A 22,325-nucleotide genomic window follows, 5' to 3' on the forward strand; every position below is an offset into this window, starting at 1 on the left:
ATTCCAGTTAGGCTCCGTGCTGTGCTTTGATATGAAGGTATGGCTACCTATAGCTGTGGAATTGAGCATATCATTATGTAGTTAATTTGCCTAATGTAAAATGAGAACCTGTAGCAACAAATTAACATGATTTCTATATCAATATAATGTGGAGTAAGTGCTGTAAGTTACATTTTTCCTTCCCCCCAAGCCCAGAAAGAGATTATTTCCCCTTCTTCCTTAAAAAAAATGGAATTATTTGTGCATCAGTGATTACTGTTTACAAAATGACTAGCTCAGACCCTAACTTCCAGTTTCAGTGGTAGGTCAAGGTAGAGCACAGATAAATGTGAGAGTCCAAGTTTTGAAAGCTAGCTCTTCTTTCAGAAAATGGCATGCACACACGCTGCTCTAAGATCCTCTGTGAGGTTCCCACTCAATTCTATTTATACACCTTTTGTACCCCCCAGTGCTAGCTAATCCTATTTTAATCACCTGCTATGCAAAACACTTGCAAATGTTAAAATAAGATATCCATAAGCACTGAATGTTTAAAGAATTGCAATTAGTTTTTGAGTTAACACCCACAAAAATAAAAGGAGGAATGCTTATTTCAAAGTTCTTTGTAGTCATCTTGCAAGCAAAGATGGAAGTTTAAAGGTAATGCTTCCTTGAGAAACTGAGGATTTCTTCAACTTCTGGAAGATGCGTTTAGCAGTCTGTCTTTTATTCTTACACCAAGTTTCAGTTTTATAGTGTCAGCAACAGCGTGAGCAGGCTCAGCCTGCTCCAAGTTACTTGTATGTTCAGGCTCTGTCACAGAATCTTACTGATTCTGTGAATAAGCATTAAACTGAAAACAGTTTTCTTTGTGCCTTTTAAGATACTTCAGTTAGATTTGTGCCTATTCTAAAATGTGACTTTAACTCCTTGAGTGATAATTTTTGATTTAGCTGGTTCTGGTCCTCAAATTGCAGCATGTTTCAGAATTTGTAAATACAAAAATCCCATTACTTACTGCGAAGTGATGTCAAAGTGACAAATGTTTGGAATTCCTCCAGTTGTATATTGCCAAAAAGGTTTGTAATTGGAAAATCTCAAGACCATCTGTTTATATCTTTTTGATTCCTGGCATTTTATGTGAGCAGCTGAGAGGACTCTCTTTCTCTCCTATTTAAGACGTGATTCTGCTGAATTTACACCCACAGATACAATAGATAGCCTTTTCATGCTCTCTGCAAATACAGTATAATTCTTTTGACCACAAAATCGATTGAACTGTAGCCTTCCAAAATTAATTTGAATTTCCCGGTATATGCTTCTTGGAGATATGTTATATTTGCACACAGGCCTTAGCCTTTGAGTATGGGCATGTGGGAGGAGAACATTTCAGCTTCATTCTCAGGCACTTCGGATGTAGCGTGTGTGTATACACATGCTCATGTGCTGATGAAATTAATGCAAAAGATATTAATTAATATGTAGATCAGAAATAATTTTGCAGACTTCAATTTTATATAGTGAATTTTGTCCTGAATGTTGTAAGAAAGTGTATTTTCAGGAGAGAAAAATCATTCCCATGCTCCACTCAGTTGTTCTTGGACAGTGGCAAATAAACTACTTCAAAGCTATTTTAATGGAAACCTGTCCTCGCTGGCTAGCAATCAGTTTTTTATTGTTTCCCTTTATGGACAAATAAGCTAACAAACATATAACCAGAGCTCATAATATTTGCTAGCTATTCTCTTCCTGTGCTGGGACAGAGCGGTGAAGGTACTTCTCTCACAGTCACGGGGCTGTTATAAGTATCATATTATATCTAGGTCAGGAATATAATGCAAAGAACAAATATTTTTAGTTTGTTTAGTCCTAGGTCCTTTGTGTGATCCCAGACAACCATGTTGCTTGGACAGGCGGAAATTGTGTTTGGAAGAGGAGGTGTCTGGCTCTTGCTTGCTGGCCACGGCAAGCAGGTCTTGGGGACGGAGGAAGGGCTGACAGTCACGTTGGATCACTTCCACCTAAACGCAGCTGGGAACAAGCGTTGGTCACATTACCATGTATAAGTGTTAAAACACCGAGGTCTGTCATAAAGCGAAGTCTAATAATGTTTCATCTGTCAGCCTGCAGCCATGCTCAGCAGCCTGCTTTGCCCTACTTCTGTCACCCTGCTGCTTCTTCCCTCTCCCCCCAAGATGTCCTTTAGGAGGCTGGACAGGGGGGTGGACCTGTGCTCCTCTGGCCCTAGCCAGCGTTACACTTCTTGCTGCTTTTGCTCATCTGCTTGCTCAGCGTAAGTTGGGAAGACAGCCCCTTTTACATGAGCTCCTCTTCTGGCCAGCTCATGCAGGCTGCAGGTGCCTGCTTGGTGTCTTCGGGGCTGATCTGTACCTTCTCCCCCGGGGTGGTCAGGGAATATTGACTTGCTCGGCTAAGCAAAACCTCCCTGACAGTAACTCCAAATTTAATTTTTCATTTCTTTTCAGTAAGGTTAAAAAGAAACCTCCACCATCAACAAAACTCCATATATTTGAAGAATAGGCTCTCAGAAATACAGTAATTATAGTAACTACAGTAAATACCCTAATCATCTTTTTGATCAAAACTGCCAGAACACGGAAAGACTTTGACTGCAGAATATGTAGACCTAAACTTAAGCAAAACATGGTAACTATTGTGTCCAAATATTTGTATAAATAAAAATAAATATATTTTTATATAAGGAAAAGAGCAATTCATCCCACCAACAGCAATTAAGGGGAAAAAAATCCAACCACAAAGCACAATTCTGCCCCCTTTCACATCAGGCAGCAGTGTCCTGCTTGGGATACTCTCTCTGCACTCATCCCCTTTGATACAACCCCCACTTCATAGGAAAACTTTCTGAATCTGCAGGCAGCAGCTGCAGCTTTCTATGAGTTCAAAAATGTCCTGTCCACACTGCTGTAACCTCCTAAAACAGTGGTTTCTGCAGAAGTCCTCCTAGAAAATGTCCCAGGAGGAAATGGGCTGCAGCCACTTAGGCAGTGTGTCTACCAGCCTGGAAAAAAGCATCAGTTTCCAGAATTGTCCTTTCCTTTTTCAAACACCAGCACCACATTGTGGTTTCTACATATTCCCCTCTTCTTTCCCATGTATTTTTTCTGCCAGGCTTTTGAAATTTTATCTGGGATTCCACTGGCTGATAATTTTGCAACAATTCAGGAAAGTAATTTGAATGACAAAAAGACAAGCTGCATAAACACTTCATGGTTTGTGATTAGCTAATTGTTAAATGATGGTGAATATGCTTACAGTGCAGAATTAGAACAATGAAGCAAGCTGTGTTTTCAATCTAATTGATTACCTTGTAACTTAATTTGTACTAAGAAGCTTGATAAATGAGATTAAATTTTGCAGAGGAAAACACTGATTGCACATCAAGCATGGGAATATATTAGCACTGGCAATTTGTAGTGCTATCCACAAAGAGCAACTGATTTTTATTTATTTATTTTTTATCTTTTGAGGGAAGGTTTTGCTTTGTTACACACTTACAAAAAAGGCTTAGATTATCATTTTTGTAACCTTCCTCTTCATTTAGCTCTGTTTTTTTTCCACATTCTTTATCTATGCCCTGCTTTCACCCTTACTTGCTTTCCTGACCTGTGCATTTCCCCTTTTCTGGCCACTTCTCTCTTCTGAGTTCTTTCATTCGTATTCTGGCATCCTGTGAACTTGGTGCTTTTGTCTGTCCTCTGTGTCCTGTGTTACCTGCAGTCACCCTCAGAAGAGAGCACAGTGCAAGTCTTCCGGCACAGATCCCTCTGTAGTTTGCCTCCTGACCTCGGGGTTTAGCTAAGTGATACATTCTTCTTACCTGTAAAGCAGATTTCAAAAAAATTTCCTTGCTTTCTGCAGGTTTTTGTTCCTGTGCTGCATTTTGCTGACATCATCACTATGTCAGTATTTATTTGTAAAAATTATGCATTGAGAATGTACAAGATTGGTTCATCTTTGTGATGCAGGTTATGGTGCAACTTGTGTGAGCACAGCCTTGTGGCCTCCATCACCACCACTGTCTTCATGCTGGGAGCTGCCCAGGTTTTACCCGCCCATTAGTTTTCCTAATTTTTAAATAGAACTACTGCTTGCTTATTCAGTAAAGTTAATGTGGCTAACGTTTTTAAAGAAAATATGATTTATGTTATGCAAAGCAGTATCCTTTTGTTGAATCTGTATATGATGATAGAGTTCATTCTGGCTTTAACCAATTTATTTTTTGTGTGACAAATGACCTGTCTCTCCTCTAACGAGTACTTCTTACTATATGTGCTTTTTCTACCTCCTGACATGCTGGGTACTGTTTTAAGGCTGGCAGGCTTCACTGAAGTTTTTTTGTTTCTTAAATCAAGCCAGATAATTGCACTTTGAAGTGGTAGAGAGTAACATCTCTGCAGTGCATCTGAGTAAGACATGAGTCAGCACTGAGCCATCCACACAGGACACTGATGTTATTTAAACTTCGTGTTTAGTGAAAGCTCACCTTTTAAGTATGAAAATCTGAAACAAGTGGTTACAATAACATTAGGTAACCTAACAGAGCACACCACTGACAGGTGCAATGGAAATGTTAACCCTTTGTGTTACATACATACAAAATACATTCATTTTTGAGAATATAATGTGACTGACTTCGACAATAAGTGCTTTAAAACATTTTCTGAAATATGAATTTCATATTATGGGAACTTGAAACTGGATGAGCGTGCTGATCCTTGGCTCAACCAGTGCAAGGCAGTAAAAGGGCAATTAACTTATTTCAGTTAATATATCATTTTATAATAACTATGCAGAATTGAAGTTCGCAGGGAAATATGACCTTCCTTTTAATTTGTTTGGTCCAACATGGGTTTGACGTGCAATCTCTGTGTAGTCCCACACGAACTGCTCCTTAGCCTGAGCAGATTACATGTGCAGTTTGTGTTTAATGCCTGCAGACTGCATGCCTGCTTTTAGGGTTGTTGGAGGCATGGTACATCTGTGTGCTAAGTTATGAATACAGAAACACGGTCAGATAATTCCTGTATGTATGTAAAAGGTGTATTGCCATGATTTGCAGACCTAAATAGCAGTCTGCCTCAGGAGATGATCTCTATGAGGAGATTTATGTTCTGTCCTGTAGACAAGTGCATTCATTTCCTTCCACCTCTCTCTTTGTTACCAATGTAAATTGATTGTAAATTACTGTAGTGATTTTCATGGCAATGGCTATATTAGTTAAATCAGTTTGTGACTGAAGTTGTCTTTCAGATGCCTCTCACGTTCTTGTTCTCTGGCAGCATGTTACACCTACTGCAATGTATATCCTGCCCTTTGTACCCGTGGCTTGTTTGGGTAGGCTTCATTTCTTCATGCCTTCATGGAGCTTTGAATTGAGGGGGAGGAAAGGGAGGCAGTGGGAGAAAGAGATGAACACATGGTTGCAGTACAGCACGTCCAGGCTGCTGTTCTGCTAGACTGGTTTCTGACAGTTCAGTTTTGATGCTGACTGTATTTCCATTTTTATTACAGAAATCAAGCATCACAGGTTAAGTGTTGTGTTGTACAAGTGCCATCTTGATAGTTCCTCCACCCTCTGCAAACCTACTCCTGTGCTTGCTGGGTCTAATGTGGTATCAGACGATACTGACTTTGTTGTTGACCTTACAGTCTTGATGTTGAAGACACTTCCAGTGAAGAGTCTTTTGTTTATTTTCTCTATATTGAGCAGCACACGGTGTTCCCTGGTCCCTACTCTGAAATATCACTGCTTTTTCGCAGTCCCTGAGGGGAAAGAGCATTTGTCTTTGGGCACGGGCATCAGTAGATGAGGACAGACTACCAAAAAGAGTTTTTTCTTGCTGCTTCACATAGGCAGCGTGTCTCTGGGCTCTCTGCACCACAGCACCTGAGCTGCAGCTGCCTTGCCCCCAGAGACTTGGTGCTTGGAGCAACACCTCTGCTGTGAGGAATACATGAAACAAGCTAGTAGCCCGTGCTCAGGGCTCTGCAGGCGAAATAATAAGAATATTAAAAAAAATATGGAGGGGGATTTCTTCAGGTCAGGGCATAGTTGGGCAACACCTAGGCTGGGCAGCTTCAGGACCAGCCAGGGGGGCTTTGTCTCCTCTGGCTACCACTCCGTAGAGATGTGGGCACTCGTAGGGTGACCAGGAGGTTTAATGGAAAAGCCCAAGGGTCAGGGCTCAAAACAAGCACACATTTGCATGTGTAAGCGCAGCTTTCCTCTCTTGGTCAGCAGCACCAGCCGAGGTGTGAATGAGGCAGCCGGCCTATGGCAGGGCCAGGAGAGGAGTCCAGCTCCAGACACCCAAATGTGATTTCAGCAACCCCCAAGGAGGTGGGGAGGGCTTTTAGCCCCTTTTGGAATCATTTGGAGTGGCTGAAGGGCAAAAATGTGATCTATGCTGATGAGGGGCTGAGGGAATGGTTATTGTGATATTTAAGCATTATTCTATGCAGCCCAGTAAAGAAAAGGCTTTAAAAGATTTAGCTGCTTAATGCTGCCTATCTGCTGTTAGATCTTCACCAAATCTCCCAGAGAGATTCAGAGCAGCATCTGAATGCACAGACCTCACCCAGCACTCGATAGCTTCTCTTCCCTAGCCTGGCGGCTGGGGAAGAGGGGCCATGTGGCCTGCTGCACGTGTAATTGCTCCACCTAATGAACAGCAATTTCTTCCTTCAGAAGTGGCTAATGATCTTTACGGTTGTATGCTGAAAATGTTCAAATAGTTCTGATTAATAATCTGGAGAATGGCCTGTGCTGTCTCCCAGTTGGCTGGAATTAACTGAGAATGCTTTAATGACGGTGTATTACCTGTAATTATTCTGTGGGTTTTATTCCACTTTCACCTTCAGTGAGATGTGTTCTCTCAAAGGACGCCTGTAGTAATTCCTAAATCTTCCAGTAACTGCAGAAATGCAAGTGGAAAGGGATCAAATCTTTGTCTAGAATTCAGAATATACAACATGAATTACAGCAAAAAAAATATGATAAAGACAATACATGATTCATAACTTAAATTTAGGTGTATTACTGGCATTCTGTTGTGTGAAAAGTAAGCTTGGTATTAACTTGCAATAAATGGGAGGTATCTAGAGCCAGGTAGCTAAAGTCAATTCTAATTCTGCTATCCTCTGTTTCAAGGGGTTGGGTTTTTGCTATATTTCAACTTGCTGAGACTATCAGAATGCCTTTTTCTTCGCCTCTCAGTCATCTGATGAGGCGTTGGGTGTTGCTTTTGCAAGGAATGTGATGATTTATTAAAGTCACAGGTTGTATATTTTTAAGATTTCTGAGGAGGTGCAGAGACACTTATGTCAGTAATGCGTTCCTCTGAGAAGGTATAAGTGCCTCCTGTTCAGACACCTATTGGGCTGTTTCATTTACTTACAACAGGCTTGAGGCTACAGGGTTTTATAAATAAATTTCTTGTCATATGGGATGGTGAAGTGCTGAACCATAATTATGTGCAGACCCAGGTGTTTATTTCTTACTTTGCACTTGTTTTCTTGATGTTATTTGGAAGGTGGGAAGAGACTTCAATTCTGACCATAAAAACTTCAGTTCCTGTGACTTTTTTTTAACCTTTTGGATCCAGACAGCCAAAATTTGGTCTTTGACTGCCTCACTGGAGGAATTGGTGGAGACAGTTAAGTACATGTCTTGCTCTCTGGAAGCTGGAGGCCTCAGATGAGCAGGGTTACATCCCTGCACTTCTCATGGGCCTCCTGCACCTCCCCAATGTCTCGTCAGCCATTTCATGACCCAAGTCCAGCTCCGTGCAAGCTCCTCCTCCAGGCTTGCATCCACCTACACGCTGCTAGCCCAAAATCCTTGCCCAAGTAGTTCAGATCCTGTTTGTATATGCTCCTGTTTGGGACACACGTGGAAATGGATGGGTGTGGGGTCTGGTGACTCCTGTTCCTGCAGATACCCACCTGTGTGGAGAGGCTCAACAAGCAAACCCTGCTGCATTTTGCTCATTAACTTCTGGGTGCAAGAGAGAGGCAGAGGGGACTTCATGAAGACACTGAAGGGCTTACAGGCCTTTTTTATTATTATTTTCACTGCATTTATTTCTTTATTTTAATAAGCACAGCCACAGTAATATCATTCTGAAGATGTAGCCTTCATGTGAGTTAAGATACTTCTTTTTAATGCTTGATAGGTTGTTTTATGCACAGTTATTTTAGCTTTCCTCTATAAATAATGTATTAACTTATTTATTCTCTGCACCAGTTGAACATTTTTGTTTGCAAGGATTTGACAGAATGCTATGTTATTATTAGAAACCCTGCAATCACTTGAGATTCTGAATTCGTTGGCACGGAGTTATCTTGTGTTCTGTTACAGTATCTGGCACAAAGAAGCTTGGATGTTTGGGAGTTGTGGGGTTGCTCAGTTTCAAACCTGGTTACCTAGCTCCTGCTTTTGGGCAGCAGCTTCAGATGAGAAAAACATTGAGTTGGACATAAACTAAGATGTAGTAAAAATAGAATTTTTGTTATTTAGAATTTAGAATTATTTAGAATTGTTGCTATTTAGAAATATGATGGGAAAAAAAGAAACATGGTGAAGACAGCAACACGATTAATCCCAGGAATGTCAGTACTGCCCATATCCTCTAGACATAGGTGCTCCCAGTATCACAGTAATTACTGTCACGGTGACGACGTTCCCTGTGGTACTTCCACTGCAGGAATTATTCCAGAAACCTCACAAAAGAGCAATTTTTTTAGAAGTTGTTACTCAAAACATACCCTTTTTTTGTGTTTACACAGCCACCATTTCTATCAAACATCAGCAAATGCAGCAAGCAGGGGCATTGCTGGGTGCCTACACACAGCAATGTCCCTCGTGGTGGCACCAGTGCTGCGGCAGGCGCTGCCTCGCTTAGGCAGGCAGCAGGCAGGTGTCCACCAGGTCCGCTGGGTGCCCGGTGGCTTGTCACCTGCCCTGCGGGTCTGTTGGGTATCCTCCAGCTCTGCATACAGGCTCTTCCTTCCAACCTTTTCCACTCATGTGTTTTCTTTCTCTCCCTCTGACTTCCCAGCCGTTGGGCCAGTCGCAGTGCCACCACGCAGCGGAGGAAAGACCGCCTCCGGCAGCACTCGGAGCACATCGGGCTGGATAATGATCTGAGAGAGGTAGGTGGCATCTGTGGGCAGTGCGACCTGTCTGTCCCTGAGGTGAGGCTTGGGCAAACAACGCACTGCTGCTTCGGGCAGTCCTCTTGCTACCCTAAGGTTTATGTAGGGTCTCCAGCCGTTTAAATGCTGCTCTTCACAAGTATTTGTACGTGCTGTACAATTTCAATGCACACAATGTAAATAATGTACTTCTGTTATTTTGGAATAAGACAGTCCCTTTGTCATCCGGGAAAAGCTTATTTGCTGATACAGACCCCTGTCGTGTAATGGCACGTGGAGAGCAGAGCCCTGGTGCCTGCCTGGGTGCAGCGCTGGAGCTCTGCCCAGCGTGAAGGTCTCTGGAAAAGCCAAGTCCTTGAATAAATGTCAGCTCTGTAGAGGCAAATGAGGCAGGACTTTTTCTTTTTTAAAAGGATTTTTTTTGCCTTATGTGGTTACTGACATGAGTAAGCCCATTTGAAAGGTTAAGACTTCGAGGTCTTTTTGTGCCTGAAGCTTGGGAACTCCCACACATCTTGTAAATGTTAGTCACATGCATGCATTTCTTTCCCATCTTTTCAGTTTCTTGTCCTTCATTAAGTATTTTCTGCCATATTTTTCCATTGATGTCCATGTGCTTCTTTTGTATGTCACTAGCAAAAATAAAACATTCGTGCTGTTTTGTAGTATGTCTTGCTATATAATGTTGACCAGTGTTGACATTTGCAATTAAAAAGCTCAAAGGAGTCAGTGGACTCTTGAACCTCAGCTTCCAACGGTGTTTCATGGAAACACAGCAAAACAGCATTTGTGAATGTTTGCTGTTTCTGCTAGGATGACTTTGCAAGTATATTTTAAACTGTGCCTTGTGTGTTTATCTCAGCAGAGCCTTTTCAATACTTTGTCATGTATTTACTTTCTTCTTTTTGGCTGTGGATCATATGCATGCTTCTCTTGCTTTGTTTCTCTTTCTGGCTGTTCTGCCATCGGGGCATCTGCCTCCTCTTAGCCCTCGGAGGAGCTTTTGCTTCGCCAGAACTCAATGGCCTTCTGGGAGTGGGACCAGGGGCCACCCCCTCCTGCACGGCCTCCTAAAAAATCCTTCTCTGAATGCTGCCTGGTATGTTTTAGTTTTTCTTGTTGAAAGCTGCTTTTGAGGTCTTAGTGTAAGGAACCACTGTCTTTGCTGCATCCCAAACCTCTCCCTTTCTCGTAGAGTACGAGCACGTCCCTATAGTGCTTGGAAGTGTGGTTATAATCAGAAAAGTAGCTGGAAACCAGCTCCCAGCTTCCACGCCAGCTCCCTGGCAAACATGACAGTTGTGAGACTGAAAGACAAGAATTTTGTTTTGCTTCCTTTTTCCCATGTTGCTTGGTTGGCAATTCAGCTTAGGGTGTCAAATCCAAAAAAGCGTCACTTTGACTGCTGGATCTTCCCACCCCAGCATGGAGGAGGGTGGTGGTGTGTGGCCGCTGATGTACAGGCAGAGAGTATTCAGTTAGTCCTATTGTCCCACACTCATTCTCCTGTTGAACTCTTAAAAGTTTAAAAAATAAATAAATTTAATAGCAAGACATGCAATAAATAAAACAAGATTATCATTTTTTTGCACTCTTCAGACTATAACCACATTTTATTTATACCTTTGCCTTCAAAAAGAAGTATTAGATTTCCTATTTACATATTCTCTGTATTACGTTTTCACTGTTCTCACTGCCAATTTTTGCACCAAATTAGATGGAAGTCACTTTTGCGATTGCTTGCTGAACAATGTGCTTTCATCAGCTGTGATTTTTATTCCCATATGCAGTAGTTTTTCAACTATTTCTAAGTTCTTACAGTACCAGTGAAACTGTAATTACCTAGCTGAGTACTTACTAACTAGTTGAACACAGCTTTCTATGGCAGAACCCTTCTTTCTTGTCTGACCCGTTGGACTGATGTGAAGTGGTTGTAGGGTGCCCTGTCACTGTGTGCTGCTCAGCACCCCCAAAGCCCAGCCAGCAGCAGTGCTAAGTCGCTGGAGGAGCGTGGTCTGGTCCTCTTGGGGGAAGAGCAGTCATTGTCATGTGCCATCTGTTCACCCCAGAGAGGCAGCATTAATGAGATGAAAACATACATTTGGAAATTCACAGGTCTTGCACAAAAATGGAGCATTCCAACATCAGGCTCTGAGCACGCTGCCTCAAGACTGTTTTCTTTGGCCACGTCCTATTATTTAACTGTTATTAACACAAACTTTATGAATAGTGTCTGGGGAATTTTTTGATAGGCTTCCCATTTTCACACCTAAATGTGGTCAACTTCTTAGCTTTGCTCAGCATGTAGTCCTCTCACAGGTGTTAGGGCAGGTGACACTTCTTGATGGGCTTGACTTTTTTGTTTTATAACAAACAAACGAAATCCAACCCCGGAACAGCAAGACAGTGAAGCAAAGAGGCTTAAAAGTCTATTCTCATAGCTTGGATCTCTTTTTAAAAAGCATGCCAGTTATTGTACATTCTTCTCAATTAGCACCCCTACAGTAAAAACAAGGATGATCCTAAATGTCAGTTTCATTTGAAATGAGCTTCCCTTGTAATTAAGAAGTTAATTGAGAATAAAATCAAGTCTGTTTTTTCCCACGTGAACTATTCAGACACAAAGTAAGGGGTGAAATCTTTCTCCTTCACTAGATGCATTTCTGCTTCTTGCAAATTCTTTTCAAAGTTTTTTTTTCCATTCATGTATGGTCTGGTCAAGAAACTAGACAAATGGCTTTTTACTTATTAGTGAAGGTCAAATAACAATGGAATGAAACTTTGCTTGATATTTTGATTTTGTTGCTGAATGAAGGTTTCACGCTTTTATGCACGTGGTGTGGCTAACTTTGTGCTAGTGGCTAACAGCACAGTTCACTAGCTAGTGTTGACTGCTCTGGTACCACACAGGAAAATATCTGCCTTTTTGTGTTGTCATAAGGGAGCATTCCACTTCTTCAGCCTGACACTTAAGCATCAGACAAATCATGTTTTTACTAGCTTAACAATAGCTCATTCCTTTTCACCAGCATCTGCTTGCCTAGGATTAGGATGAGGAGAACCCCTCTGATTTGCAATATCTAAAATTATTCTGTTTATTTTTAGAAATATATGCAGGAGGCAAGGAGTCTAGGAAAAAATTTAAGGCAGCCCAAACTCTCAGACCTCTCTCCAGCTGTGATTGCACAGACCAACAGTAAATTTGTGGAAGGATTGCTGAAGGAATGTCGCATGAAGGTAAGTCCTCCCTCATCCCTCTGCAGGCTCTCCCATTGCTTATGCTGAACATAAATAGCATCTGCATGTTGTATCCTGAATTCCTTCACGGCTGGAACAGCGTTGTTGGAATAGCGTCTACCGGGCTATTTACAGGGTGGATATCCCTTTGCGTTATATTTTTCAACTGCTAAGAAAAGAAGAAAATGTATTATCCCTCTTCTGTTTATGCAGTCCAAGTTGGTGGGAAGAGTAAAAAGGGCAGGAAGGAGAATCAGGATGATCTCAAATATTTTAAGGAGGATTTCCTTTAATTGTTCAGATTTAAAGGTAACCTAAATATAATGGGATTGAGGCATTGAGACCCTCAGTCAAAAAAGGAAGAATTTAGCATGTGCAGCTTGTGCATGCTGTTTATACAGAGCTAATGAAGTATAGCAGTTTCTAATATTAAAGAAGCTTTTATTTCCATTGAAGAATAGTTTCTTTGTATAATGATAATTATGTAAAAAAATCTATCTAGCTCTGTATTCTGTCTTTGATACTGGTCAATAACAAAGCAGCAGTGTAGGAACAGGACAATAGAAAAAGGATGTAGAAACAGGACAGTATGGATAAATAATACAAACTTGTATTTTTTAATTATTCTTTTTTAATTCAGTCTCTGTAAAGATGTGATGTTTCTCAGGCCAGACTATTAGCAATGGTCTCTAGATTATCATCCCCAACCATGTTTTAGTAAATTCATCTATAAATTCATCTATTCTGTCCATTGTGAGATAATGTTTTTTGGAAACCTTTTGGAATTCTTTTCTAATTTTTTTTAGACTAAACGTATGTTGGTAGAGAAGATGGGCCATGAAGCAGTCGAGTTGGGACATGGAGAAGCCAACATAACAGGTCTGGAGGAAAATACATTGATTGCTAGTCTCTGTGATCTGCTGGAAAGAATCTGGAGTCATGGTCTGCAGGTGAAGCAGGTTGGTAACTGGAAACTCAGGACTTTGTATGTACAGTGCTCTATCAAATACTGAATGCCCCCATACCTTCCAAGCTGCTGCTCAGTAGCGTCATTCCAACATAAAGCAGAAGGTATCTTTGGGCTCAGATTCGCTGGTTCATATCTTGTGAGGGTTTCTTTTTTGGAAAGGCAGCTCTGGAAATTACAATGATGTTGTTAAATTGGTGTTTGGTTTCTTCTCTTTCAACCTCCAGAAGCAAAACCAGGGAGAGAACAAAGAAAGCAAGTGGTCCCACTGCTAGATCACTGGGAGCATCCTGTCCTCTTCTGAGGTCTTGTGGCCCAAGAGAAATGAAATCATACTCACTACTGAAATTCTGTCCCACTGAAATGCCATCCCATTATTTTGCTGCATCTTTTTCATTGGCTGATTTATTTAAAGCTACTTCATATTCAATTTTTCAGGGGAAATCTGCTTTGTGGTCCCATTTACTTCAGTACCAGGAGAGAGAAGAGAAGCAAGAGCATAGTGCAGAATCCCCAGGTGAGTACTCAGCAGTTCATGCCCTGGGGGGTCCATCACAGCAGGCCTGCGAGGAACGGTGCAACCACATGAAATTCATGTAGAGATTTCAGTGTATTTGCTTGCTAATATCACGTCTACATTTTGAGGCCTTTTGTAATCATTATGAAGCTGCCTTGATGTCTGGACAAAATAGCTTGACATTATTGGAGAGAAATGAGGATGCTTACTATCCCTGTCTGGAAATCACTCAATGTCTGTTCTCTACCTTCATTCCCTTTTAGTCATCGTTGACTAAGGTGTGAGAAGCCATGCTTCTTTAGGAGACTATTTGTGAAGCAGCTGAAAGCTTAGAGCCATAGCTAAGACATTTTGACTTAGGCTAGGACATTTTTCTTTCGCTGATCACAATCTGTCTCCCAAATCACAATGTGAATATCTCCATGTTCAATAAATTTTTATCCTGGTGGACGGTACGGTTCAGACGTTGTGTAATTAATCTCCATCCATCAGTCTAGGCACCCAGTTTATGCTTTGGTTTGGCCTTTTACAATCACTAAATTACTTCTGTGTTGTAAGAGAGGTTGGTTTTCTGATGACCTTGAGATCTCCCTATCCCATGGTGGCTGCATTGTGCTATATTAAAGGACTCTGAACTTTGTGGGTCACCTTTCAAAGACCCTGGAAATCGTCACATCCTGCAGAGGGGAACTTTATGATTGGTCCTCAAAGATGCATCGATGGATGAACTAGTCCCACTCATCAAAAGAGTTTTTAGTAAGCTTCACTGAGTAATGTGCTAAGCAATCTGACTGGCCAACATAAATTCCTGAGAACAAAATGTGTCACCACAAAGTAGTTTGATCAGAGGAGGGGAGTACAGAAATGCATGGCATTCTTAGCATCTTATGTGCTACTGTAGCTTAATTCTATCACATCCTTCTCAGCTGTGAGTTTTCCATAAAAACATACTACTAATAAAACTCAACTCACCAATGTATAGATTTATATTAATCTATTTCACATATGAAAAAGGAAGCTTTTTAAATCCCCAGGTTAATTGCTGAATTAAGGAAGAAATAGATAATGTATTAAGTATTTTTTCTTTTGTCTGCTTCCACATTTCCAGAATAGTGATAATGCTAATGAACAGAGATGTTGCAGTTACCAGTGACCTAAGATTGTTTTCAGCTTTATGTAAAACAAATGCATTGCAGGCCATTGCTATAATTTTGTATTAATTTCATATATTTTCTCTACTGTAGTTGCTGTTGGAACAGAAAGACGGAAGTCTGATACAGGAATTACTTTGCCTACTTTGAGGGTTTCCCTGATACAAGATATGAGGTATATAATTTGATTCCTAAAGTATTAATTGTGGTTTTAATTGGGTAGCATAATGTAAAGATCCTCACTAGCTTTGGGTTTACAAAGGTTAGGTAGAATTAAAGCTTCTCCTCAGCCTGCATTCAAATCTAGACCATTACCTTTTTATGTTACAATACTTTTTGCATGTTTACTTATTTTAGGTAAAAGACAATGAAAAATGCACCAAGGTCTACTTGGGTTTTGGTTTTGTCTTGTCCAGGGGGTTTCTTCTAGCAATGAAGCCAGTTTCTACAAATAACAGATACGTTGAATATTGAATCCCTTGGTACATTGAGTTTGTTTCTTTTTGTTAGCTTTAAATTATTGACCAAGTAAGTATGGTTGATACATGAAACAAAGGGACATAAAAATCTGCTTGCAATGTCTGAGCAATGTTCCATTTTTCAATTAGCATTTTATGACCAATAAATGTACAAATGTAGAAATGTACATGAGCCTAGTATTTAGGTGAGTTTAAGCTGGAATGTGAAGTTAGGGAAGGTGCTCTGTAGGTGACCTAGCTTTGGAGAGCATTTTATGAAGCATTGTTTGGGAACCTGAAGGATTACAGAATAAGAAGGGGTGGAAGCTGATGTGACAGCACCAGACAGTTGTTCCCGAGGACATCTCCATGATCAAGCCAGGTCACACCACTTCTTTGACACTTCACTTGCCACAACCAAGCACTTCAGTGGGGTAGAAGTGCCATAGAAAAGAGGGCAGGAATAATGCAATAACGCTCCTCTGTAAAGAGCTGCAAGCAATTTAAAGTGTGAGGGAACGTGAGCATTGTTTCTTGTAATGCCACATCCTTCTTCCACATAATAAGAAGGCACAATTAAGATTAATCAATGTTTTTGTGAGCTATCTACAATTACAGTGATGTGATTTTACCGTGTGTGTTATTACCAATTGTTTTGTTCTGATGTGGGATTACATAGATTAGTCAGGTTTTTCTGAAAGAAAATGACTGTTCTTCCCACCTGCGGGGTGCAACTATCTTGTTTTATGTTATCTGGTTTAAGGATCTTGCACTGTTCTTGAAGAATACAACATGCCATGTAGGGCTAAAATGATATGCCATTACGAGGGAACAGGAGGGAGAACACATGCAGTGTAATTAGGAGTATAATGTCAAAGGGGCTTTTTGAACATGTGTCTGTCATTTTACCATCCCTTTCATGGGACGTGGCAGCTATTTACTTAACCCTGTCCTGTGAGGCTGCTGGGCGTGTAGTAGGTCAGTGGAAGGAAAGGGTGAAGGAGGAGCTGGAGCGGAAACTTGCACACTGGGAGGGGATTCCCAGTAATGCTCACCAGTGCGTGTGTTTCATCTTCCATGCACTTGCTAAGCTCCCTAATGGAAGTCCAGCACGAACCTGAGCTCTGCTGCCTGAGTCACAGGATTGCTTCCACTGCTTTTCAAAGTACAGAGGCAGAATACTACTTCTTGTGGTATCTTGGGTATTCATGGTTGTACACAAACATGTCTGGTCATACAAAATGCCAGACAGATGGTGAGTTGAATTTGTCATGCATAATCTCGTGGCATCCTTTCTCCTGCTTGAAAGGAATGCTGGCTAATATTTGTTTGCACACACACATTTATGCTGAAGCTAGAAGGATGGGTAATTGTTAAATTGCCGGGGTTGTGGTGCTAACTGAATGAATGGTGAGAGGATTAAACGTTGCCTTAAGCACAGCTTGTTTTTGATGGCTCATGCAAGGTTGTGTAAACAACTTAAACAGCAGGGCTGAATCACTGTCACGCTCTTGGATCTGTGATAAGCCTGTGCTGTAGGTAATGCTGTGTGTCCTCTGCCTCCCTCACAAAACCATGCATCTTAGATGTGGTACAGAAAATGCTCAAGACGTTTATTTTGCTTCTTGCATGGACCCAGAACTTTTGGTCCAGCTGGGCTCTGGTTTTGGGTCCTTCCCTTCAGGCAAGCCCTTCCTTGTGACCAGCTTTTGGGTCTGGCCGTGCCACCCCTCCCACAAGGAGTGTCCAGCCAGGGGTGCGAGACCTGGCTGCTGCACCCACAGAAGTGCTACGTAACCTGCTGCAGTCAAAACAGGCTGGGTTATCAAAGTCCTGAATGGTACCAGCTGAACACAGCTCTCTTCTGGCTGCATAGGCATCAGGAGCATTCGCACTGTCCTCGGTGGCGTGGTGATGCTGAGCAGCTGTAACCTCTCCTGGCAGCACAGCTATTTGCGCGGGGTATGTCTCGCCATACCCCAGGCTCACATCCAGCAGGGAAAGTAGATTTTTCTTTATTGCTAATGGGATTAAAAAGCAAGTCCCAACCTGGGGAATTGCACTGAAATTGCCGTTCAGTACTCTGACAAAAAGAGTTTGCTGTGCAGCGGTGAGCACACAGGGCTTACACTGAGGTCACTGATAAAAATAGAGCTGTTCTGACTGTCACCAGCAAGAACGAAATAAATCTGCGTTCCTGAATGTTCTGTTCTGCTACACTCTGCTCTGCTGACACCAAGACGGATCACCAAATCTTCTTAATGCTTCTGCCAAGCTGCATGGTTGCAGATCCTGATTTGTCCCAAATGCGTGATTTATGCCAATCTGGTCTCAACCAGAAACAGGTAATAAAGAGGGATAGAGCATGCATGGAATACAGTTGAGTCCATCTGTATGTGAATCCACTCATGGCAAAATAACATATTCTACTTAGTGTGTCATATTAGGTGTAATTTAAGCCAAGTCAGGGAGAGTGGAGAGGGAGGGAGATGTTCTGTGCTTTGATCTTCCCATCCCAAAAGGCAAGAAATGTCTGAAGAGAGCATCTCAGCACTGTGTAGTCAAGTGTAGTGCACGTCCTGCTTCTCAAGGACTCCTGACCACGTGCCCAGCTGTCTGCGCTGCAAGGTCTAGTGCTGGCTGCCACGCTCAGAGCCAAGAAGGGGAATGTTTCACAAAGGGCTTGCCAGTGCCAGGAGCGAGGATCTCTGTGGTGATTCAGCTGGTAGGTATTGCTGCTAAAAGAGGGAGGCTCGTAAGCTTGCTTACAAAGGGCAAAGACTTGTATCTGAGTGTATTGTGCCCTTCTGGTTTTGTCATACAGGGCACTGAGAGTTAGTGCTTCTCACCTGTCCATCAAAAAGCAGGCCTCTGACACATCCATCCATGTGTCACGTTAGGAAACAGAAGGAAGCTTCTTTTATTTGAAAAAATAATAATCTGTTTTTTAAAGGAATTTGCACTAACCTAGGTTTTGCCCCTGGCAAGCTACCACTACTCCTATCAGCAGTGTGTTACTGATGGTTCTTCAGATACTTGCACACAGCACAGAACAGTGTGATGCAGACACGTCCGCTTGGATTGCAAAGGTCCGTCTGTGTTTTGAGGCTTCAGGTAGGTTAGCCTAGCAGAGAGCAGTGCCGAGGGCTGATGAGCTATGTCTGGTATCCTCCTCACTTGTTCAGAGCGAACGCATATTTCTGGACAGCACTAGGTTGTGCTTTGCAAATTTGCTCCTAAGGCTCTAGTCGTATTACACTAGAAGCTCTATAAACAAGAGAGTGTTTTTCTCAAATAATGCAGGGTCTAAATATAACGCAAAGCACGTGTTTGGATATAGCAGATGGGGAAAAACACGAGACAGTGAGACTATACTAGTCAACACAGAAAGCATCAGTCACAGCATGACTTTGCTGGATTTTCTTTGGAGTAAATATTGCCACATTTCCTAACACACAGCAATGCACAGGGGGCTGTAAAAGATAATGGCAACAAAGATCAGTTCAAACTCAGCCGATGATACTTGGAGCCTGCCACAAAGGTTTGGAGGGCTGAATTGCCTGTGCACTTAATATGCAAACTGCGTGAAAATTAAGAAATTGCAGCCCTTTCTTTCCCCTGCTGGGAACTGTTAGTCATTTTTCTTGCTTTTTATTTAACTAAGTGGGGGGTTTGGGGAAGCAGCTTCAATCTGCCATGGCAGTTCTCTTCCTCTTCTAAAGCTCATTGTGCTCTCTAACTGGAGTTTCTGGCATTCTCCAAACTGAAATATAGGAAGTTTAAAAAAAAAAAAAGGCAAAACCGCAGTAAAAAAGCCCCAATATTACAGTTTTGCTTTCCTACAGACTCTGCGCATGGCGTTCAGATTACCACTTACACGAGGACCTCTTACGTCCCTGAAAATGTGATACTGTCTGTCACTGTTTTTCTCTAATAATCCTCTTTTTTTCTCAGATTTCCCATTGCTGCTGCCATTAGTGGGTTTGTTAGAGCCTTCAGACTAGACTGTGGTTTGGAGCAACTCTTAAGATGCGTACTGTCCGCTGCCCTCCCAGACATACCTGTTTGTGTCAGCAGCTTTAGGGAGCTACTGTAGTATAAATGGGTCTCATAGGTGGCTGGTTTGGTTTGGTTTTCTTCCTACATCATAAGCAGTGTCTGTGGGGACATCCACCCCAGGCAGTGCGGGGATGTGCAGGTCTACCCCTGCTCACCTTGGCTAAGAAAGCGTTGGGACGCAGCGCAGCTGATGTGTGCTGTAGAGTGCTTGCAACACAACCTGCTGTGCCCAGGAGGGGCTGCCCCCATCCCCAGGCCAGCCTGGGGCTGACAGGGGTCTCAGTGCCATGGTGCAGGCTGTGGGTCTCTGTAGGGCCATATTGGAGGTTCGTTCTCATGGTTTTCAGACAGGTTTTTGTGCTTACATGTAAGTAATCACATGAGCTTCTGTTGCACTTGTCACATACAGGGGAGCGGATGGGATTTGGCTCTGTCTACCCTGCAGCATCTAATATCAAGAGACATTTTCCAGTCCAGGTGCTGCATCACACTGGATGCTGCTACTTGAAGCTTGTAGGATTTTTATGATTCACTTATTTTTATTTTTATTATTATTATTTTCCCATCCATTTCAGGCATGTTCAGAACATGAGTGAAATAAAGACAGATGTGGGGCGAGCCCGAGCCTGGATAAGGCTTTCTCTGGAGAAGAAGCTTTTGTCTCAGCACCTGAAGCAGCTGCTTTCCAACCAGGCACTTGCCAAGTAAGTTGGCTCTTGTTCTGAAAGCTTCACTTTCACATCTTCCTCACTGATGTGCCAAAGGGGCTCTGCAGGCTCAGGGCACAGCCAGGTGCCTTGTCTGGGTTCAGTGGCTTCCAGCCACCAGAAGGGACTGAAGGGCTGGTGGAGGAGCTACTGCCCATCCAGCAGGGCAGGAGTCTGCTCATCTGCCTGGAAAACTAATTTTCAGGAAGGAAACATTAGGTTTTGGGTCAGTGCATTGATCCAAGCCACTTCACAGCCCCACAATCCTTATATCTTGTGCAAATGAAGCAGCAGAGTCTTTTTTACAGCGCTCCTGTGTTAACATTGACTTCAGCTGAATGCAGGCGCACGTCCTGACTGCAGCGGAGCTGGGCTGGAGGCCAGCCCTCGCAGCCACTTAGCAGCTCCCCTCAGTGCTGCCTCCTTTTGCGAGCACAGGCACTTAGGGATCTGCCTGTGTAGATGTTTCCTGACTATTCTCACAAGGAGATCTGTTTAGGAGAAAAAAGGAGAAACCTTATGAAAAGAAAACATCCAAGCTATTGCATGGAGTTTTTGGCAGAACTGGCTCTGTGATGAGCTATGCGCATGATTATGCTGGAAACCAACAAATACTCAAATATGCTAATGGGAAGAAAGAGGAGACAGTATCCTCTTGGGTGATCAGCCAAAGATATGGTGGCAGATCTGTCTTTCCCTGAAGTTTCATTTGCCTCTACCTGTGCTAGCAGTTTACTGGGAGACTGCTGCCTGAAGGCAGTGCCATGAGCTGCGTGCTTTCTCTGAGCGCTGCCAGGTTAATTCCTGGTGTGCCTTTGCACTACTCTGGGCAACTGGTGATGTACGCTGGGTTTGCAGAACTTGAAGAGCAGCAGCAAAGTCCCTGTTGCTACTTGGTTAAATGGTCTGATGCCTCCTGTTCAGTTTTCTCTGCTGGATTATGGATCAGAAGGAAGATTACTTCATTAGACAAGGCTATTTGATGATGGGAAGATATGTCCCATGGAAGATAATGGTGGGAAAGCCTGAACAGGCTTAAATGGGGTTGCTGTGTGTTGGCACAGATCTGCTGTTATGAGTGGCGCTAGTTTACATCTGTGCTTTGCAGCAAAACCAAAACTGATCCTTTAATGAGATGAGCTCAGTAGCCTTGCTATGGCACTATGGAGCTCAGAGTGGTCTGTAAAATACGTGTAGCACCAGGAGTAAATGCCCTCGATGGTTTTCTAACAGCTTGTATCAGCTGGGGAATCTCACTTTTCACACATCCCTTGAACATCGACAAATTTGGTGCTTTTTCGACAAGACAGCAATGTGTTTGTTTCTACTAGGAAACTTTACAAGCGTTATGCTTTCCTGCGCTGTGAAGAAGAACGGGAACAGTTTCTGTATCACCTTCTCTCACTGAACGCTGTGGATTACTTCTGCTTCACAAGCGTCTTCACCACAATCGGTGAGTTGGAGAATCAATTTTTTTCCCTCTGAATAAAAATTTATTGCTGTCAGGATTCGTGAGGGGGGATGTTGCTGTTGTCAGTGTCTGAGTAGCTGAGTCCTCATCTATATCTTGTCTGTTGTTGCCCAGCACATCGGTGCTGGATGTTGCTGTGGGAAACCAGCTGGAGAGCAAGGTTGTGGGGGGAGTGTTCAGGATAAGAGCACTGCACAAAGGAGAGTAATCAGCAAAGAGTGCTGCAGCACTCGGTTTTCCTCTCTGAGTTGTATAGTCTCTTTCATCTTCCCTCCCAGGCAAGTCCTCTCCATCCTAATGCTTCTTTCTGGCATTCACTAAATGTACACCCCCAACCTCCTCTCTGCAGACTGAGAAAATGATGGAGGTCTCAGAGGATGAAATGCAATGCACTTTGTGCTCTGCTCTGTATTTCATATTTCTTCCTCTCTTTCCTTAAATGCCCAAAGATTCCCCCTCCCTTCCCTTCCTGTAAGAATGAGAGCAGAGATTGGATCAAAATCTGAAAATGAATCTTTCTCTCTCTAGCACTGAGCAATGCCAAGAAAAGCAGGCCCCCATGGGATGACCTGATTATTTGG

The 22,325-nt window shown here is 42.5% G+C and overlaps 1 protein-coding gene across 2 annotated transcripts in view; it reads left to right on the forward strand.

Moving 5' to 3' along the window:
* Positions 1-22,325, forward strand: part of DENND5B (DENN domain containing 5B) — a 106,705-nt gene that overhangs the window by 75,707 nt on the left and 8,673 nt on the right. For both annotated transcript variants that reach the window (XM_050712598.1, XM_035550836.1), the window contains 7 exons: positions 9,081-9,174; positions 12,283-12,414; positions 13,221-13,373; positions 13,820-13,898; positions 15,143-15,224; positions 20,142-20,270; positions 21,605-21,726. In XM_050712598.1, the coding sequence (XP_050568555.1) occupies positions 9,081-9,174; positions 12,283-12,414; positions 13,221-13,373; positions 13,820-13,898; positions 15,143-15,224; positions 20,142-20,270; positions 21,605-21,726 (791 nt within the window). The remainder of the gene's footprint in view (positions 1-9,080; positions 9,175-12,282; positions 12,415-13,220; positions 13,374-13,819; positions 13,899-15,142; positions 15,225-20,141; positions 20,271-21,604; positions 21,727-22,325) is intronic.

Source organism: Cygnus atratus, chromosome 1 (genome assembly GCF_013377495.2).
Source record: "Cygnus atratus isolate AKBS03 ecotype Queensland, Australia chromosome 1, CAtr_DNAZoo_HiC_assembly, whole genome shotgun sequence".
In the NCBI taxonomy this organism is placed as follows: Eukaryota; Metazoa; Chordata; class Aves; order Anseriformes; family Anatidae; genus Cygnus; species Cygnus atratus.